Raw genomic sequence first — 20,571 nt, forward strand, 5'->3', positions numbered from 1 at the left:
GTGTTTATTTATTTTTTTACATTGAACAAAAGTAGAGACTCAGAGCTAGAAAATAATGTTTCATGCACTGCAGATGAGGAACAACGGGAAAGTAATTCCGCTTTGAAAGTTGATACACTTTTGACAAAATGGTCCTTGAATATTTTGGTACACCTACTGGAGAGCTCTTCTTTGTCTACATCTTCTCAGCATTGTTCACACCCTCTTAAACCTTAGCCCCACCCATCTCTTTAAGGATTCACATGTGAGGTCATGTGCTAAACAGAGTGAGTAAGGTAGTGTAGTAAACAACCAAAGATTTCTAAACATGGTGAAAGTAGTAGGAAAAAGTAGTTGTAAAAATACACTTTATCTAGTCCTTGGCCTATATCCTAATCTAATTTTGGTTCAGGTAACGTTGTTCTTCACATTACGTTCCCTGGTAAACACACACACTATCAAATACAAACAACGTTTATTTGTCATATGCACAGGATACAGAAGGTGTAAATGGAACAGAGAAATGGTTACTTGCATAGTGGAGTCTTTTTTTGTACATGTAGCTTGCTAGCTAGCTAAAAAATAAATCATAATCCCAACCTATACTACTAGAAATACAAACTGACTGTCATAGCTTGCCACCATGCATAGATCTGCAGGTAGCTAAAGCTAACTAGTATTACTATGCAGCCCATACACGTAATATCAACTAGCCAGCCAGACAGCTAATGTTAGCTAGCTAGCTAAAATTACGCTTTAACTAAATTAGAAATGCTATAATATCTTAAAATGGAGCTAGATTCACCTGTATACATGGATGAACGACACTCCCTCTCTGTAATGGATGCCAGGGTTGCCCTTAGTTTGAAGATGTTATCCGGTGACAGGTGTTTTATAAAACAGCCTTCTGTGTTTACATTTTGACTCACTCCACATTTGCAATAAAACTCTGCTTCCACCGGGCATTCCACTGATTTCAAAACTCGCTCAACACTGAAGTTGTTCCAAACATTACATTTCGAGTGTTTAAGGTTAAGTATAGGCATTAACTCTGAATTGATAATGTTAGGGTTAAGGTTTGTGATAGACTAAACAAAGATCTCAAAAACAACTTCCTATCACTGGAATTGAGCATGCAACCTATTGCTCCAAAGGCAGATGCTTAAGTAACCTGTCGCCTTAACCAAAACCTACTTGAATGTAAGAGCACTCACTGTTGCCCCTAGTGGCCGGTTTCCACGTCATCTCCCGACATCCTAAGACATGGATGGACATCAAATACTGACTTTATCACAGATGACCTGGTTGTGAAAAATATATATAGCACTGCTATATGTCGGCCACGTTCCACTGCAGGTGCAGAAGTCCAACATAGACGGATGCAGGGGCCCATGCAAAAAAAACTGATATCTCTAGTTTAAACTGACAGATTTGTATGTCGATTTTTTTATTATGTTATTTACTTTAAGTAAAAGGAGAGAGCCTAGATCCGAGCCGTGGGGGACACCAGTAGTGAGACTATGGGGTGCAGACACAGATCCTCTCCATGTCACCTGGTAGGAGCGACCTGCCAGGTAGGAATCTCCATGACACAGAGAAGAGCGGTCTCGGTTGAGTGACCCGCCTTGAAGCCTGACTGGTTTGGGTCAAGAAGGTCATTCTGAGAAAGATAACGAGAAGGTTGATCAGAGACAGCACGCTCAAGGGGTTTTGGAAAGAAAAGAAAGAAGGCATACAGGTCTATAGTTTTTGATGTCAGATGAGTCGAGTGTTGGTTTCTTGAAGAGCGGAGCAACTCAGGACATTGTGAAGTCAGAGGGGACATAGCCAGTGGTGAGAGATGAGTTGATGAGGGAAGTGAGGAATGGGAGGTCTCCAGAGATGGTGTGGAGAAGGGAGGGGGAGATGGGGTCAAGCGGGCAGGTTGTCGGGTGGCCAGACCTCACTAGTTGCAAGATGTAATCTGGAGAGAGAGGGGAGAAAGATGTTAAGGCGTAGGGTAATTGTGTGTGAGTGAGACCAGTGGACTCAATAGGCTGAGTGAATGAGCAGCAGATGTGGTCAACCTTTTTTTCAAAGTGGATTTCCTCTGAGAGGGAGGGGGGGCTGAGAGGATGAAGGAGAAGGTGGAAAGGAGTTTCCTAGGGTTAGATGCAGAAGCTTGAAATTTAAAATGGTAAAAAGTGGCTTTAGTAGCAGATACAGCAGAAGAGAAGGTAGAGAGGAGGGAGTAGAAGGATAATAGGTCCTCCGCCAACTTTAGTTTTCCTTCATTTTTGCTCAGCTGCCCACAGCCCTGTTCTGTAAGCTCGCAATGAGTCACTCGGCCACGGGCCAGGAGGGCTGAGCCGGCCCGGGAGGAAAGGGGACAGTGCAAGTCATAAGATGCGGAAATGGAGGAGAGTAAGGTCGAAGAGGCAGATTCAGGAGACAGGAGGGAGAAGAACTCAGGAGAATGGAGAGATGATAGGATAGAAGAGGAGAGAGGAGTGGTAGAGAGCAAAGATTGTGACGACGCATGACCAGCTGGGTTGGGGCTGAGTGGTTAGGGTTGGAGGAAAGGGAGACAGAAAAGGAAACAAAAGTTGTGATCAGAGACCTAGACAAGGGTTGCAGTGAGATTAGTAGGCGAGCAGCCTCTAGTAAAGATGAGGTCAAGCATATTGCCTGACTTGTGAGTTGGAGTGGATTGGGAAAGGGTGAGGTCAAAAGAGACGAGGAGGGGTAAGAGAGAGTTATAAATAAATAAATTGAAGACAGACGAGGTTGAAGTCGCCAAGTACGAAGAGCAGTGAGCCACCGTCACGAAATGAGCATAAGATGTCAATCTCATTGAGGAACCCTCCTGTTGAGCAATATATGACAATGTTTAAGCTTGAGTGGATATGAATATATAGCATTCACAACATTTGGTTTGGAGCTATAATACAGTTATGAAAGTTATTAAATTCAGGCCTGGCTCAATTGCTTTCAACGGGGAAAGATTGCTTCTGTACACGACTTCCGTGATAATCATTGAAAATGTCACTTTGCCATGTGGAGCTATTCCAATCGAGTTGTTTTCAATTTTCACTTGCACTTCACAATGAGGCAGAATAAGAAGAAAAAAAGCTGTTCTCCATCAATCTAGTGTATCATTATAAATCCCTTGAAACGACACTACTGTTTACAGTGATATTTATTTACGGACAGTGCCAAAGTGGTTGAGACAATTTTTTTGTAATTCAGACAATTATTTTCAAAGTGAGATCATGGATCATCGTGGCTATAATCCAAACTTGGGTTAGTTAACTTTTTCTAGCTAGCTACCCAGTTAGCTATGTGTTCACAGTACATTCGGCAAAAGGGACTAACCATATTTGATCAGAAACACCAAAGCTGAATTATTTAAGTGCTATTTTTATTTTATTTTTATGTGGTAGTTAGTCACATTTTGGTTAGCTATTTAGCTAAATGCTGTCTAGCTTGCTAGATATTTAGCTAGCTAATTATAGAGAATCCAATCAAAACGCATCTTTTCACAAATCGGTAGAATAATATGTTAATTGTGTAGATACTCCTCTAAGAAAACCAAGGTTGCTAACCTCATGTCACTATCATAATCCGTTCAAAACTTATTGGAGTTTTTACCCTTGTAGAATGGGCAAAATAAGGGTGACTAAGTCGATGGAGGCCAGAGAAAGAAAGTGATCACAAATCAGGAAAATAGCATTGTGTCAGCTAGTCTGGATGCTGTGTGAGTATTAAGGTTACCGGACAAGCTTTCTATTGAACTCATCATCTTTCTTCTCAAATCCGGAGGACATAAAACAATATAGAGGTGAGATAGATACACTGTTCATATTAACCTCTCTGGGATCGTTCGGGACGCTAGCGTCCAACCTCGCCAACAGCCAGTGAAATTGAAGGGCGCCAAATTCAAAACAACAGAAATCTCATAATTAAAATTCCTCAACCATACAAGTATTTTACACCATTTTAAAGATACACTTCTTGTTAATCCAACCACAGTGTCCGATTTCAAAAAGGCTTTTCGGCGAAAGCAGAACACATTATGTTAGGTCAGCAACTAGAGGTGTCACAAAAAGCTGAAATTTCCATCCAAAGATGGAAAATGAGTTCAGTGAGTTCTGTTGACCACTCTGTCAACAGAACTCAGTGAATATTATTGGATGTATTAGGTTAAAAAAATATATACTTTTGAGTAAAATGTTAATACTTTAAAGAAAGACCCCGCTCAACAATTCAGAACATGAAGAATCATATTTGATTCTTGATAACATGTATTTTTTTAACATAAGGAAGTGTCATCACCAAAACACGTTTTCACCCACTTTGGGCAGAGTGGGGGGGACAGCCTTGACAATGTTTATTAGTTAGCTAAAGAGCCAGCTAACATTCATTATGCATGTGTTGTCATCCAACCATTTCTGGTGGTTAGCTAGCTAATCTTAGCTGTTTAAATGGCAACCTCATCACATAGATTGGGAATTCACTGACTGGCTATGGCTAGCGAACTCTCATTTTCTGGATATGAATGATAATTGACAATTTTTCATCCAGGAAATTACACATGCCTCTAGCTTGTGTTGCTTGCAGTAAGCCAAATATTTTAATTTTTACCCACAAATGTCATCATCTTTGTATTCTATGGCCAGAAAATGACATCCTCACCAAAACGTAGAAATGACAGCCAAAATGTAGTGATAGACAAGGCTTTATTAATAAAGCCTACATGGGCATTACTATTTAGTGTTATGATTTATATGGAGACTTTTGCCTGTCACCTTTAAGGTAAAATTATATGTTGTTTTTACGTTCTGTTGTTGTATTTCACCTTTATTTAACCAGGTAAGACCCATTGAGGCTAAACACCTCTTTTGCTAAGGCAACCTAGCAAGAAAGTGAACAAGGAAATAGCAGTGTGTACATACAATATTACAATACAATACAAAATACAAAGTTTCACAACTTAAAGACAACTGCAGCTATCACAAACAGTGTCATCGATCAGAGTCTTAAAAACAGGCAAGGACACCAACTCCCCTAACTTAAATATCTTTTGAAGCCTGTTCCAGGATGAATATTGTTTCCCCATCTCAGTTCTAGCCTTAGGAACAGACAAGCACTTTGGGGATTTTAGTGTCTCTAATGCAAGCAACTGCGCAATGATCACTTAAAATCATTAGGGAAAATACCAATGACCGAGTATTTATGCAGATTGTTAGTTAAAATATCAATAAGTGTTGCCTTAGAGATGTCTTTTGGATTGAATTGTGTGACTGCATTTATAATTTCATTAAAATGCATGGTATTGCACAATCCTCTTAGGTCCTCGTAGTCTGGAGATACCCAGTTCCAGTTTAAATCGCCCATAAGCACCATTTAATTTCCCCCAACCACACATCAGTTAATTCAGAGAATCCAGGGATTCTACTTTTGCAGACCGAGGTCTATAACATCCTTTTAAATCTAAGTTCACAGCATTCAATAACTGCAATGCTAAAAACTAAGACTGTTTTGGTTTAGATAAAGACCTTAGTTCAGTAACCACATATCTGTCTTTAATATAAATGGCTATACCTCCACCCTTACTTCGTCAGTCACGTCGATAAACATAACCATCCAAGCATATAGACAGATTTACAAAAGATTTCTTAGGCCAGGTCCCGGACAGAATTTTAAGACATCGGAGTCAACAGTGTGAACCCAGACTTTTATCATGTCCATGTTCGGCATCAGACTCCTCACATTAATATGCATCAGTCCAAACCCTGATCTAGTGTTTAAATCATTTGGACTGGGAAGTTCATCCATTGCCAATGGGCCTGGGTTTGGGTGAATGTTTCATGACACCAAAAGCAGAAAGAATAATGAAGCACCTTGATTTGTTGCTTCCCAAAATCTCTACACTTTGATTAAAAAAATAATCCAAACAGTCATCTGATACAACAAACAGTTTTTAGCCAGACTAAACCCTGTAGATGAGAAAGATTTATAAGCATGTCTCAGTAGGAGTCAAATGGTAACACAATCAGACCCCTCTGAAAGATAAAAGCTGCTGTAACATCAAGGTGTTCAGCTGTAGTCTACAGGTCTAGTAGAGTCAGAAACTAAGCCCGGCCTTGCTGCCCTTAGTTAGAACGTCAGCGCGTTTCACAACGCGCCCGGTCGCCTTGCCGTGCTCTATCGCACATTGAGCCCAGTAGAATGGTCAATCACCGTGTCCACCTAGCTGGGGTATCCTGGGCTAGCAAGCCCAGCGCATCTAGACGTCATGTCACCGCGCAGAGACCGACCTTCCACCACACAGCACAGCAAGGCAAGGCTGTGTGGCTTCCACCACACAGCACAGCAAGGCAAGGCTGTGTGGCTTCCACCACACAGCACAGCAAGGCAGTAGAGGAGTCAGATAGATTGGCGGAATACAGTTGACAAACTGACCTTTGAGAATCCAAGGCTAATCAGCCCAACGTGTCTCGACAGTCAGTCAATGTGCAGATGTATCCTCTTGGCTTTCAGGGAGGGCACCACACCGGCACTGTCTCCCTGTGTAGAAAACAGCAGATGTCACTGCTTGGTTTACTAGCGATTTTAATGCTTTAAACCTGTAGGATTTTAGATTTTTACCTGTTGTTTAATGACAACTCCCGCAGCCTATAACTGTTTTGCTTAGTAATAAAATGTGTAACACTTGAAACAAATTAAGTATGACAACTAGCTCAGTGGAACTGCCCTGCCCCCATCTTTAGTTCTGCCCTGTCGATATGTTCCATTGTCTTAAGGAACATGCATTCTGTGATTTGATCACACACAGGGCAAGAGCCTCAAAATTCATCCTACAACTCTTTCAAAAGAAAATGGCACATCAGAACCATTTTCCAATGGTCCTGCTTTCGAGAAAGAATCACTCCATTAGCTCAATACTCAGCGTTAACTCTCCCTCTCTGCTGTTTCTGGGTGGTCATTACATAGACAACCACTGGCCTGTTCTACCCATTGATTTCATGTGGGGAAGCTGCTCCCGGACAGTTCATTAGGGTAACTCAGTTTCCCAAACTTGGTCTTGGTGAACCCAAGGTTTTTTTTGGCCCTAGCACTATACAGCTGATTCAAATCAAACTCATCAAGCTTTGATTTTCCATAAGGGAGGGAGTTCCTAATATGGATGCCATTTCCCTGCAGAATAATCAGTCCACTGGATCATAAAGTGACCACTACTACCGGTCTGTGGAAATACTGTAGAGTATTAGACTATTGAATGAAACTACATTCACGGTAAATGGTGCATGTCTTCTAAATCAGAAATTACCTTTACATTTCAACCACGCTACAAAGAATATCGTCGGCACTACGGATTGAATCGAGCCCTTGACCTTTCTATGAAAAAATACAGTTTTAGTTAAAGGTGGTGGTGTATGTCTGTGAGGTGGTCAATTGAAAGGAGAGAGAGAAAAAACCTGTCTCTCAACAGCATCCTCTCCGCTCAAGTCGCTAGAGTGAGGCTCCACCCGTGGTTGCCATAGCAATGCTATCTGGGCCCACCAAGACCTAAAGCCCAAGGACAAACTGGACAACAATACAAAAGCTGTACACAGCCAGGAGTATCTGGTGAATTCAGACCTACACACACAGCTCTACAGCCAGGAGTATCTGGTGAATTCAGACCTGCAGAGGATTTCTGCCTGCTGGATATCAAGTGTGAATCTCCCCTATTTACCTTTTTTCAAACAGGGAAGTCATATTGAGATTAAAGTCTCTTTTGCAAATGAGCCCTGCACAATACAAAAATGAACACATCGATAGGCAAGTAGAGATAAATGATTAAATACACATTAAGACAGGATTTTTTTCATGTGTGTGTATAAATACAATCTCACAAAGTGAAAATATCTCACACACATGTTTACAAGGTAAACTTAATGCTTCAAAATCTGTTTGCATCCTGGCAGTTGAACTGCTTGCTGTAAGGATTGGTGAACATGAATACCAACTAAACTTGTTTGCAGACATGATATACCTGACCAATATTGAAAACTCTATGCCCCCTCAAACGGAGACGCAGGAGGTCAGGAAGCAGGTGCAGTCGGTGAGTTTAATAGAAATTAACATGGGGAAAAAAGAATTAGCATCTAAACATGAATCCAGGAAACAATACTACCTAATGGGTGCTACAACGGAGTGCTAGATGAAGGGGAAGTAATTAGGGAGTGATGAAGTCCAGGTGTGCCTCGTGATGGGGTGCAGATGTGCTTAATGATCATTTGTGGAAAAAGTACCCAATTGTTATACTTGAGTAAAAGTAAAGATACCTTAATAGAAAATGACTGAGTTAAACGTGAAAGTCACCCAGTAAAATACTACTTGAGTAAAAGTCTAAAAGTATTTGGTATTAAATATCAGACGTATCAAAAGTAAATGGAATTGCTAAAATATACTTAAGTACCAAAAGTAAAAGTATAAATAATTTCAAATAACTTATAGTAAGCAAACCAGACTGCACAATTTTGTTTTTTAATTCTTGCTCCTACTTGAGACGCAGATGTCTCAACTAGGCACCTGGAAATGCAAATGCACTACGCTAAATGCTAAATGTACTCGTTAAAACTCAAACGTTCATCAAAATACACATGCAGGGTATAGAATTAAAGCTACACTCGTTGTGAATCTAGCCAACAAGTCAGATTTTTAAAATGCTTTTTGGCGAAAGCATGAGAAGCTATTATCTGATAGCATGCAACACCCCAAAATGCCTGAATGCGGCGTAAACAAAAGATTTAGCGTAGCCGGCGATACACAAACGCAGAAATAAAATATAAAACATTCATTACCTTTGACGAGCTTCTTTCTTGGCACTCCTATATGCCCCATAAACATCACTATTGGGTCTTTTTTTCGATTAAATCGGTCCATATATACCCAAAATAGCCATCTATGGAAGCTGTGTAATTCAGAAAAAAAACATTGTTTTAAAACGCAGCGTCATTTTTTCAAATTAAAAAAGTCGACGATAAACTTTCACAAAACACTTCGAAATACTTTTGTAATCGAACTTTAGGTATTAGTAAACGTTTATAATCTATCAAAATGATTACAGGGCGATGTGTATTCAATAGCTCCTCGTCTTCAAATCAATGGCTGAAAATGTGCACTTCAAAACATCCTGGCGGAGACCGGAAGAAATGGAATCCAGTTAGTTGGATTTACCAACAAAAAACTCCCCGGATAATGACGACAAATCTGTAGGAATTGCATGCAGGTCCATAATTAATTTTGTGCCCTTTTAACAATCCATGAAAGTGACGCATGGATATTATTTTTAGCTTTCAGTGAGCAGTTTTTCTTGCGCTTTTCGATGAAACACACGATCTGTTATAGTCACAGACGTGATTTAACCAGTTTTAGAAACTTCAGAGTGTTTTCTATCCACACATACTAATCATATGCATATACTATATTCCTGGCATGAGTAGCAGGACGCTGAAAAGTTGCGAGATTTTTAACAGAATGTTCGAAAAAGGAGGGGGTAGGATGAAGAGGTTAAAATTTGTATTCACACTAATAATTTAGAAATTAAGCATTTGTGTTTAGTGAAGCCACCAGATCTGAGGCAGTAGGGATGACCAAGTACTGAAAAAATGCATGAAGTAAAAAAATCCATTATTTTCATTGGGAATGTAGTGAAGTAAAAGTAGGCAAAAAATATAAATAGTAAAGTAAAGAACAGAAACAACAAAAAACAACTTAAGTACCACTTTAAAGTATTTTTATTTAAGTACTTTACACCAATGTTAATGATGGTTGCCAGGTGTGCGTAATGATGGGTTGCCAGGGTTGGTGGTTAGTAGACCGGCTTTGTCGAGCACCGGAGCGGGAGTAGACATGACAGTTATCCCGGACGTGCGGATCCAGCCGCAGGATGACACTGGCCAGGGGAATGGGCCAGTCGGCAAAGGTGGAAATCTCGGATGTAGACTACCGTACTCCTCCCATTCCACCAGGTACTGGAGCCAACCCCCACGAAGCTGGGAGTCCAGGAGGTATCTAACAGCATCGGAGGGGATTCCCTCGATGTCCAGGGGAGGTGGAGGGGTGTCGTGGGGGAGACGCCATCAGCCAGGGGAGCGGTAGTCAGTGGGAAGCTGTAATCAGTATGTTACCTCATTGACCCTCCGGAGGACTTTGAATGGCCCCACAAACCGGGGGCTCAGCTACAAGCAGGGCAGGCGGACCGGGAGGTTCTTGGTGGAGCCGCAATCTGCCTGCTCCTATTGGAGGCAGCATTCAAAACTTCCTCGGTGTGCCGGAAGCACTCATCCACTGCAGGGGCTTCGGTCTGGCTCGTGGTCCACGGGACCAGGGTCGGTTGATACCCCAAGACACACTGGAAGGGAGACAGCCCGGTGGAGGAGTGAAAAAGTTAATTCTGAGCGCACTCTGCCAAGGGAAGGAACCGGGCCCACTCCCCCTGCTGGACCTGACAGTGACTCCTCAGGAACCTCTCCAGCTCCTGGTTGGTCCAATCCACCTGCCCATTGGACTGAGGCCGTGACCCGGATGTAAGGCTGACCTTGACACTCAGCTTCTCCATGAAGACTTTCCATACTCACGATGTGAATTGGGGACCATGGTCTGAGACGATGTCCTCCAGAAGGCCATAGTGCCAGAAGACCTACTGGAAGGGGCAAGGATTCGGGAGGGTAGTACTCAGGAATCGTGGAGATGGGACAGGGCATTGGCTTTGATGTTCGGCGAACGTGGGCGGTATGAAAGGGTGAAATTGAATCTAGATAAGAAAAGGGCCCACCTTGCTTGGCGCGGGTTTCAGCCGACGCGCTGTCGGTATGTACTCCAGGTTCTGATGGTCGGTGAGGATGAGAAACAGGTCTGTGGGGCCCTTCAGCCAGTGTCTCCACTCACTTCTTAAATGCCAACTTCACCGCCAGGAGCTGCCGATCACCGATGTCATAGTTCCTTTCTGTGAGGTAGTATTCTGTGACAGAGACGCAGGGAGTCAGGAAGCAGGTGCAGTCGGTGAGTTTAATAGGAACGAACATGGCATGAATACAAAAAACAGGAGTAGCATCTAAATATGAAAACAGGAAACAATACTACCTAATGGGTGATAAAGGGGAAATCTGTGTGTGCTTCATGATGGGGCGCAGGTGTGCGAAATGATGGTTACCAGGTGTGGATAATGATGGTTTGCCAGGACCGGTGGTTAGTAGACCGGCGACATTGAGCGCCAGAGCAGGTGAGCGGGAGTAGATGTGACACCCCCTTTCATACAAATATTTTCAGAATACTCTAAAATCTCAGGATATAAAATTTACTTTGAAAAAAATGAAATTATGGCAACAAGAAAAAAGGATATCTACCAATTATGTAAAACATCACAGCACAATTTAAAAATATATGGCACATGGAAACCAATCGAAGGTGGTCTATGGTGATAGGTGAGATGGGCTGAGAGTAGCTGAGGGGTGGGATTAAAGAGCTTATATTTGGTAATGCATTATTGTTATGTGACTGTTTTATATAAAAGTAAGTATGTATGTAAAATGTATATGTAGCAGAAAAGCTATTAAAAAAACAAAAAGGTAGTTGTCCTCCGAAAGAGAGGGGCGGAGTAAAAAAAAAAAGGACGTCTCACGATCTACATAAATCCTTTAAGTGGACCACAAAAACTATTAAATACTTAGGATGCTTAATGAAATACACTACTCAAAAAAATAAAGGGAACACTTAAACAACACAATGTAACTCCAAGTCAATCACACTTCTGTGAAATCAAACTGTCCACTTAGGAAGCAACACTGATTGACAATAAATGTCACATGCTGTTGTGCAAATGGAATAGACAACAGGTGGAAATGATGGGCAATTAGCAAGACACCCCCAATAAAGGAGTGGTTCTGCAGGTGGTGACCACAGACCACTTCTCAGTTCCTATGCTTCCTGGCTGATGTTTTGGTCACTTTTGAATGCTTGCGGTGCTTTCACTCTAGTGGTAGCATGAGACGGAGTCTACAACGCACACAAGTGGCTCAGGTAGTGCAGCTCATCCAGGATGGCACATCAATGCGAGCTGTGGCAAGAAGGTTTGCTGTGTCTGTCAGCGTAGTGTCCAGAGCATGGAGGCGCTACCAAGAGACAGGCCAGTACATCAGGAGACGCTACCTCCGCCTTTGTGCAAGGAGGAGCAGGAGTAGCACTGCCAGAGCCATGCAAAATGACCTCCAGCAGGCCACAAATGTGCATGTGTCTGCTCAAATGGTCAGAAACAGACTCCATGAGGGTGGTATGAGGGCCCGACGTCCACAGGTGGGGGTTGTGCTTACACCCCAACACCGTGCAGGACGTTTGGCATTTGCCAGAGAACACCAAGTTTGGCAAATTCGCCACTGGCGCCCTGTGCTCTTCACAGATGAAAGCAGGTTCACATTGAGCATGTGACAGGCGTGACAGAGTCTGGAGACGCCGTGGAGAACGTTCTGCTGCCTGCAACATCCTCCAGCATGACCGGTTTGGCGGTGGGTCAGACATGGTGTGGGGTGGCATTTCTTTGGGGGGCCGCACAGCCCTCCATGTGCTCGCCAGAGGTAGCCTGACTGCCATTAGGTACCGAGATGAGATACTCAGACCCCTTGTGAGACCATATGCTGGTGCGGTTGGACCTGGGTTCCTCCTAATGCAAGACAATGCTAGACCTCATGTGGCTGGAGTGTGTCAGCAGTTCCTGCAAGAGGAAGGCGTTGATGCTATGGACTGGCCCGCCCATTCCCCAGACCTGAATCCAAATGAGCACATCTGGGACATCATGTCTCGCTCCATCCACCAACGTCACGTTGCACCACAGACTGTCCAGGAGTTGGCAGATGCTTTAGTCCAGGTCTGGGAGGAGATCCCTCAGGAGACCATCCGCCACCTCATCAGGAGCATGCCCAGACGTTGTAGGGAGGTCATACAGGCACGTGGAGGCCACACACACTACAGAGCCTCATTTTGACTTGTTTTAAGGACATTACATCAAAGTTGGATCAGCCTGTAGTGTGGTTTTCCACTTTAATTTGGAGTGTCTCCAAATCCAGACCTCCATGGGTTGATAAATTTGATTTCCATTGATAATTTTTGTGTGATTTTGTTGTCAACACATTCAACTATGTAAAATAAACAAGTATTTAATAAGAATATTTCATTCATTCAGTTCTAGGATGTGTTATTTTAGTGTTCCCTTTATTTTTTTGAGCAGTGTATAACTTTATTCCACTACTCAACAATATGAAAGCAGCTTTAATTAAGTGATGTACTCTTCCCATATCTCATGCAGGTAGAATAAACCTATTCCCAAACGTTTGTATATATTTTCGGTAATACCAATCACCCCACCTAAGGCATTCTTTTTTTAAAGTATATTCAGTCATAACAGACTTTATATGGGCAAATACATTTTCCTAAGTCTGAGGGTGGTTTTAACCTTCCAGATCTGGAATTGAATAAACACGCTACCCAAGGCTTTTACCTATGTAGTTAAATGCACTAAAGAGGAACCATGGTTACATACTGAAGATGCTCATCCCCAGAATCTTTTTACGTGTCTGTTTTCACAGGATAAAGCTAAGAACATTTTTTATTTTATTTTATTTATTTCACCTTTATTTAACCAGGTAGGCAAGTTGAGAACAAGTTCTCATTTACAATTGCGACCTGGCCAAGATAAAGCAAAGCAGTTTGACACATACAACAACACAGAGTTACACATGGAGTAAAACAAACATACAGTCAATAATACAGTAGAAAAATACGTCTATATACAATGTGAGCAAATGAGGTGAGATAAGGGAGGTAAAGGCAAAAAAAAGGCCATGGTGGCGAAGTAAATACAATATAGCAAGTAAAACACTGGAATGGAAGATTTGCAGTGGAATAATGTGCAAAGTGGAGATAGAAATAATGGGGTGCAAAATAAATATATAAATACAGTAGGGGGAGAGGTAGTTGTTCGGGCTAAATTATAGCCGGGCTATGTACAGGTGCAGTAATCTGTGAGCTGCTCTGACAGCTGGTGCTTAAAGCTAGTGAGGGAGATAAGTGTTTCCAGTTTCAGAGATGTTTGTAGTTCGTTCCAGTCATTGGCAGCAGAGAACTGGAAGGAGAGGCGGCCAAAGGAAGAATTAGTTTTGGAGGTGACCAGAGAGATATACAGTGATGGAAAAAAGTATTTGATCCCCTGCTTTTTGTACGTGTTCCCATTGACAAAGAAATTATCAGTCTATAATTTTAATGGTAGGTTTATTTGAACAGTGAGAGACAGAATAACAACAAAAACATCCAGAAAAACGCATGTCAAAAATGTCAAAAAATTATTTGCATTTTAATGAGGGAAATAAGTATTTGACCCCTCTGCAAAACATGATTAAGTACTTGGTGGCAAAACCCTTGTTGTCAATCACAGAGGACAGATGTTTCTTGTAGTTGGCCACCAGGTTTGCACACATCTCAGGCAGGATTTTGTCACACTCCTCTTTGCCACTCCAGGACCAAACCTCTTGAAACTAGGGGGTACTATTCTCATTTTTGGAGAAATAACGTTCCCAAAGTAAACAGGCTATTTTGTCAGGACAAGATGCTAGAATATGCATATAATTGACAGCTTAGGATAGAAAACACTCTAAAGTTTCCAAAACTGTAAAAATATTGTCTGTGAGTATAACAGAACTAATATTGCAGGCGAAAGCCTGAGAAAAATCCAATCAGGAAGGGACTCTTATTTAGAAAGCTCTGCGTTCCTATGCGTCCCTATTGAGCAGTGAATGAGACATCAACCAGATTCCGTTTTCCATGGCTTCCCTAATGTGTCTAGTGTCACAATACATCATTTCAGGCTTTTATTTTGAAAAATGAGCCTGAACGACAACATTGCGTCAGTGGTCAGCTGGAGGCTCTCAGAGTGTTTTGTGCGTAAAAGACAAATGCGGCCATTGTTTCTCTCTTTCCTACTAAGAAGCCACCTGTCCCGGTTGATATATTATCGAATAGATATTTTAAAAACACCTTGAGGATGGATTATTTAAAAAAAAAACGTTTTCCATGTTTCTGTCGCTTTTATGGATGTCATTTGGAATATTTTTCGGCGTTGTCGTGACCACAGTTTCCGGTGGATTTCTCAACCAATCGTGAAGTACAAACGGAGGTGTTTTGGCTATAAAAAAATTATCTTTATGGGACAAAATGAACATTTGTTGTCTACCTGGGAGTCTCTTGAGTGAAAACATCCGAAGCTCATCAAAGGTAAACGATTTAATTTGATTGCTTTTCTGATTTTCGTGACCAAGCTGCCTGCTGCTAGCTAGGCATAATGCTATGCTAGGCTATCGATAAACTTACACAAATGCTTGTCTTGCTTTGGCTGTAAAGCATAATTTCAAAATCTGAGATGACAGGGTGATTAACAAGAGGCTAAGCTGTGTTTCAATATATTTCACTTGTGATTTCATGAATTCTTAAAAAATCCTACAATGTGATTTTCTGGATTTTCTTCTTCTCATTTTGTCTGTCATAGTTGAAGTGTACCTATGATGCAAATTACAGGCCTCTCTCATCTTTTTAACTGGAGAACTTGCACAATTGGTGGCTGACTAAATACTTTTTGCCCCACTATATGCAAAGAGATTATAAATATATATATAATCTGTTTGCATGTACATAATGCTGTATATTCCTAGAATGTGTTCAAAATGTATGAATGGGTATCGAATTAGGACAAAAAAATATAAAATATATATAGTTCGAACCAGCCACAAAACCTTGCTAAGCTAAAGCCTAAGCATTACTTCGGGGAGCTAATGCAAGTCTTCATTTCTCATGCAAGGGTATTCATCACATATGAAGTCTGATTCCATGCCAGCTTTGTTATATGTGTGTGTTTGTGTACACGTCAATGTGTGAATGTGATTATCCGACGATCCAGACACTTGGGGGTTAACTCAGCCAAGGATGCTCTCTCTCCCCTCACCAGAGTAGTTTCGATGGGGTTCTGAGTGGAGACATGGCCACACATCCTGTTGCTGATGCCAGAAGTGGAGTGTAACAGAGATGTTTAGAGCATATTTGCTTTGCTTTGCTTGCATTCCTCCATGTACTGCCTGCTAAAATAATAAAAGGCTGGGTTACTTCAGGTCGGCCTTGGCCAAGGGAGACGGAACATGCATTGTTGTCATTGGCTCCTTCTGAGGAGCCATCTTAAAGGTACCGTACAGTGTCTTAAAGGTAGAGTAGTTTGAGTACTAAGGAGCTGCCCATATTATTGAATGAGTGTACTTTGTGTCCCTGTTACTGTGATAGGTGTCTGTAGGGTAGAGGTTCAGATTCAGAATCACATAGGCAGTACTTTCTTTAAACATTGCAATGCATTTTCACTTAGGACTTGAAACAAAAAAAAGATTGAATGACATTCAATAGTTTTCAATGCAGAAATTTCAGAGAAATCCCATTATAACATTGGTATCTGTACTCTAGTATTATGTGGTGCATGTTGTTTAATGTGCTATTCTAGAGACAGTGAAAGCCATAATCAGTCAATTTCAAAGGGCTGTTTTAACATATAATGTCTCCTTAAGCACATTGTCCCTCCAAGAACTGTAATGTACGACTCATTATCGTGTTCTTAGAAGACGTAATCAACTGTGAATGGGTCATTCAATCAGGTTATTCATTGTCACACATTATGCTCACGCACGCACACACCATGCACTCACACACACTGCACACTGAATGTACAGGTTCACTGTGAGTCACTTTGGACAAAAGTGTCTGCTGAACAACTAGGGCCGGGATCCAATGCGATCACTGGTTAAATGCATTGCAACTATTATATGCAGCATTTACCGTGAATGCAATCTCTACAAACATCTGCACATCTACCATTCCAGTGTTTAATTGCTATATTGTAATTACTTTGCCACCATGGCCTATTTTAATGCCTTAACTCCTTTATCTTAACTAATTTGCACACACTGTATATATACTTTTTGTTTTGTTTTTACTCTATTATTGACTGTGTTTTGTTTACTCCATGTGTAACTCTGTGTTGTTGTATGTGTTGAATTGCTATACTTTATCTTGGCCAGGTCGCAGTTGCAAATGAGAACTTGTTCTCAACTGACCTACCTGGTTAAATAAAGGTGAAATAAAATAAAATAAAAAACATTGCTTTTAAAAACCGCAAAACCTACTGTATAACCCGTGATCGGACTGAATCCCAGCCTAGGAAGCTGGAAATCAGAGTCTGTGTGTGAAGGAGAGACCTGGGTCATTGTCAGTATGCGTGAAACAGAAGAAAATGTTTGTTTCTCTAGCAATTTGCCTCTCCACCTGTACCCCGCCACACTATCAATGATCCAGACAATCACCTGTAACGATCTCCGCTGTTCCCCAGACCTCATGGGTCATAGTGGATTTGAAAAGTGTTTCAGTGTGTTGTTCTTTTCTTGAACTATCTTTTCACCAAAACATTGAAGAATCCCAAACCAACCTCTAGATAAAAACGTGTCCAGGGGAAGATTCTGCTACAGAAACAACCCGATATTCAGATTACAAATACATGTATTATTTTACACTGCCGAAAACAATCATTGGATTGCCTGCCTATGGAGGTATAGGCGATGCTGACAAAGAAAGTGATGCACAAACAGCTCACTGTGTAAGCATTAAAGCCTTGCTCTACGATTCTCTCTTTCTTCCCCCATACCTGGTGTGATTGATTATATGCTAACAGATTTGCTAACAATGATTTTTGGTTACAGAGACAAGTCACATCCATGTACGAGCAGAATATTAGGACAAGTTAGTTGGACGAGTCATTGTGTGCTCAAACATGGATACTTGTTTATACTCTATGGATCGATATCTTTGTTACGTTGTGTTTTACTCTATGACTTGGTGATAAGCTTGAAACATTCCCAATAGCATTTTTGGCACATATATTGTAGATGGCTGTACTATTTTGCCTTTGTGCAATGCAATCATGATCATGATATACTAAGTTGAGAAGTAATTAACAAAACGGACCATGAAAAAAAATGCAAATAATAAATGAGTGTTTTGAGACGTGATTAGGGCTCTGGTCAAAAGTAGTCAGCTATGTACGCATAGGGTGGCATTTGGGACGCATCCATTTGTATGGTTGTTCCAATATCAAATCAAATCGAGCTTTATTTATACTGCACATTTCAGACATGAAAGGCAACGCAATGTGCTTCACAAGAAAAAACAAGAAAAAAACATAGAAATGAATCGGATCTCCATGGTTGTGCTATTGTGCTATAGTTTTATGGGAATATAAATATGGTAATTATATTTCTATTGCACATTGATTAGTTGTAAACATACTGGAACACTCAGACAAGTGACGTCAGTGAACACAGTAGTTTCATACAAAACAAATGTGGCTTGTTTATACAGAGAGAGTGCGGTGTGTGTGTGTGTTCTTAGACGCGATTATTTCTTTGTGTACTGTATGTCGGTGTGTTTAAGTTTGTTTTTGTCAGCGCACATACAATACCTGTAATACCTGTAATATCTATTTGATTGTAAGCATGTGAATGTGTGTAGAGTATTTGCTTGCGTATATTTCTATGTGAGGTGTGACTTTCTGTAATTTTGTGCAGTTTATTATTCTGCTAGTCAGCACCTCTACCAACTTTTTGGGGATGTGTGTCAGCTCCAGCTTTTTACTTTATGCGTGTGTCAAAGTCAAACTAAGATGCTTAGTCATGGTCAAACTCAGCGTCCGTCTTACACCTCCTCCCCCTCCCTCTCTTCCTCCACAGACGGCCCGAGAACAGGATGTTAATGCTTGATGGAATGCCTGCAGTCCGAGTCAAAGCCGAGCCCCTGGAATCGGAACACGGGGTAAGAGAGCAGTTTTCCAAACATTTCCTATTTTTCCTTCCTCCTTTTTTTCTTTCCTCCTATCGACAATAGCCCTATAATCACTCCTGGGGGGAGGAAGAGATCGAGAGAGAGAGAGGAAGAGAAAGAGAGTTAGTGACAGGGAGGGAGGGAGGGAGTACAAGGGAAGAGAGTGCAGGGGCTCGGAGGAGTGGTCGTAGAGAGTGGTGGTGAGGAGGAGAGGAGAGGGCTTTAACAGCTGCGGTCAGAATGCATAAAGGACTTACAGTGAGGTTGCTTTAGCTAGCAGGGAGTCCATGTTGGCAGGGGGGCAGAGTAACTGCTTCAGGGAGAGACACAAGGAAAACTCCCAAAACGAAGTATATCTCTCTCTTGCTTCTTTGTCTCTCCTGCCCTCTCTTTCCCCCTTTCTCTCTGCCTCTCTCCAATTCAAAATCAAAACACACACACAGTCTCAGTCTCTCCCTATAAGTCTCTTTCTCTCCCTAACTAACTGTATGCTGGAATCTGTCTCTCTCAGTCCTCTGCCTAAAGCCAACCAACTCTGTCTTTCCATCTATACAAACACTCACTATCATCCCTCCATCTCTCCCTCCATCTCTCTCACTCGCCTACACACAGTCTCTCTCACCCTTCGTTCTCTCCCACTATCCCCCACTCTCCCCCTCAGACATACTTTCAGTTCCAATCCTCTCTCCGTTCAATTCAAGACTGGCATGACATGTAAGGACATTTCTTCACAATTTGCAACAACTGCGACAAGAATTTTGTTTTAAGTATCTAACAATATGTGTCATAGTAGGATAAGACGTGAAAACAAAGAAAGCTCTCTCTCTCTCTCTCTCTCTTTGTCACGATTCTCTTAATACTCTTCCTGTAACATGATGCTCTTGCCCACCTGAGCATAGCAGCCCTCCAAACTGTGTCACCACAATATGCACAAAAAGTGACACTTTCATGGGTGTTTGGTATGCTTCATCCTTTGCTTTCCCCTTAATTTGCACAATTAGCCACCTTAGATGGGATGCATACTGTAGTGTAGTAAGTAAAGTGTATGTCTTGTACCATTCCTCGCTGCAAAGCTGCCAGTTATGACGTAATTGCAATTAGTTTTGGCCACTGCGTGAAGTCTCTGTACTGTAACAGGAGTCCAAAGATGTACTATATTATTGTTTTTTTTTCCCAAACATAAGTGCTCTTTAGTCAAAAAATCATCAGCTACAGACATGAAGTGGTCTTCTGCTGTGCAGAAGCTGTTGCTAGGTTACGACAGAGCTTTGTGTAGCTGTTACAGCTGTGTGTGTGCAGAGGAGTCCAGCCAATGTTTTATTTTTAGTGATGGCTGTCACCATGATGAATAGTATATCAGTTATCAATAACTTGTTGATTCTAATGCGTTTTGTAATTGGAGATGTAATGTCTGTGACGGGATGGGCTCATTTCTAAATTGAGTTGGGGTCTTTCATTCCAATACAAGTGTCCAATTTGAATTGAATTAGAATTAAAGGAAATCTTATTTATGCTGAGCAAAAATGTAAACAAGTAAAGTGTTGGTCCCGTGTTTCATGAGCTAAAATAAAATTTAAAAAAATTCTACAATCATTTTTTTTCATTATTATTATTATTTTTTTTTTATTATTTTTGTTGACATCCCTGTTAGTGACAATGTTTCCTTTGCCA

At 41.4% G+C, this 20,571-nt stretch overlaps 1 protein-coding gene across 3 annotated transcripts in view; it reads left to right on the forward strand.

Moving 5' to 3' along the window:
• Positions 1-20,571, forward strand: part of klf12b (KLF transcription factor 12b) — a 163,293-nt gene that overhangs the window by 54,114 nt on the left and 88,608 nt on the right. For all 3 annotated transcript variants that reach the window (XM_021578620.3, XM_021578618.3, XM_090215165.1), the window contains exon 2: positions 18,810-18,891. In XM_021578620.3, coding sequence (XP_021434295.2) covers positions 18,826-18,891 — 66 coding nt within the window. In that variant the 5' untranslated portion in view covers positions 18,810-18,825. The remainder of the gene's footprint in view (positions 1-18,809; positions 18,892-20,571) is intronic.

The sequence above is a fragment of the Oncorhynchus mykiss genome, chromosome 22 (assembly GCF_057628025.1).
Source record: "Oncorhynchus mykiss isolate SJ-2025 chromosome 22, ASM5762802v1, whole genome shotgun sequence".
In the NCBI taxonomy this organism is placed as follows: domain Eukaryota; kingdom Metazoa; phylum Chordata; class Actinopteri; order Salmoniformes; family Salmonidae; genus Oncorhynchus; species Oncorhynchus mykiss.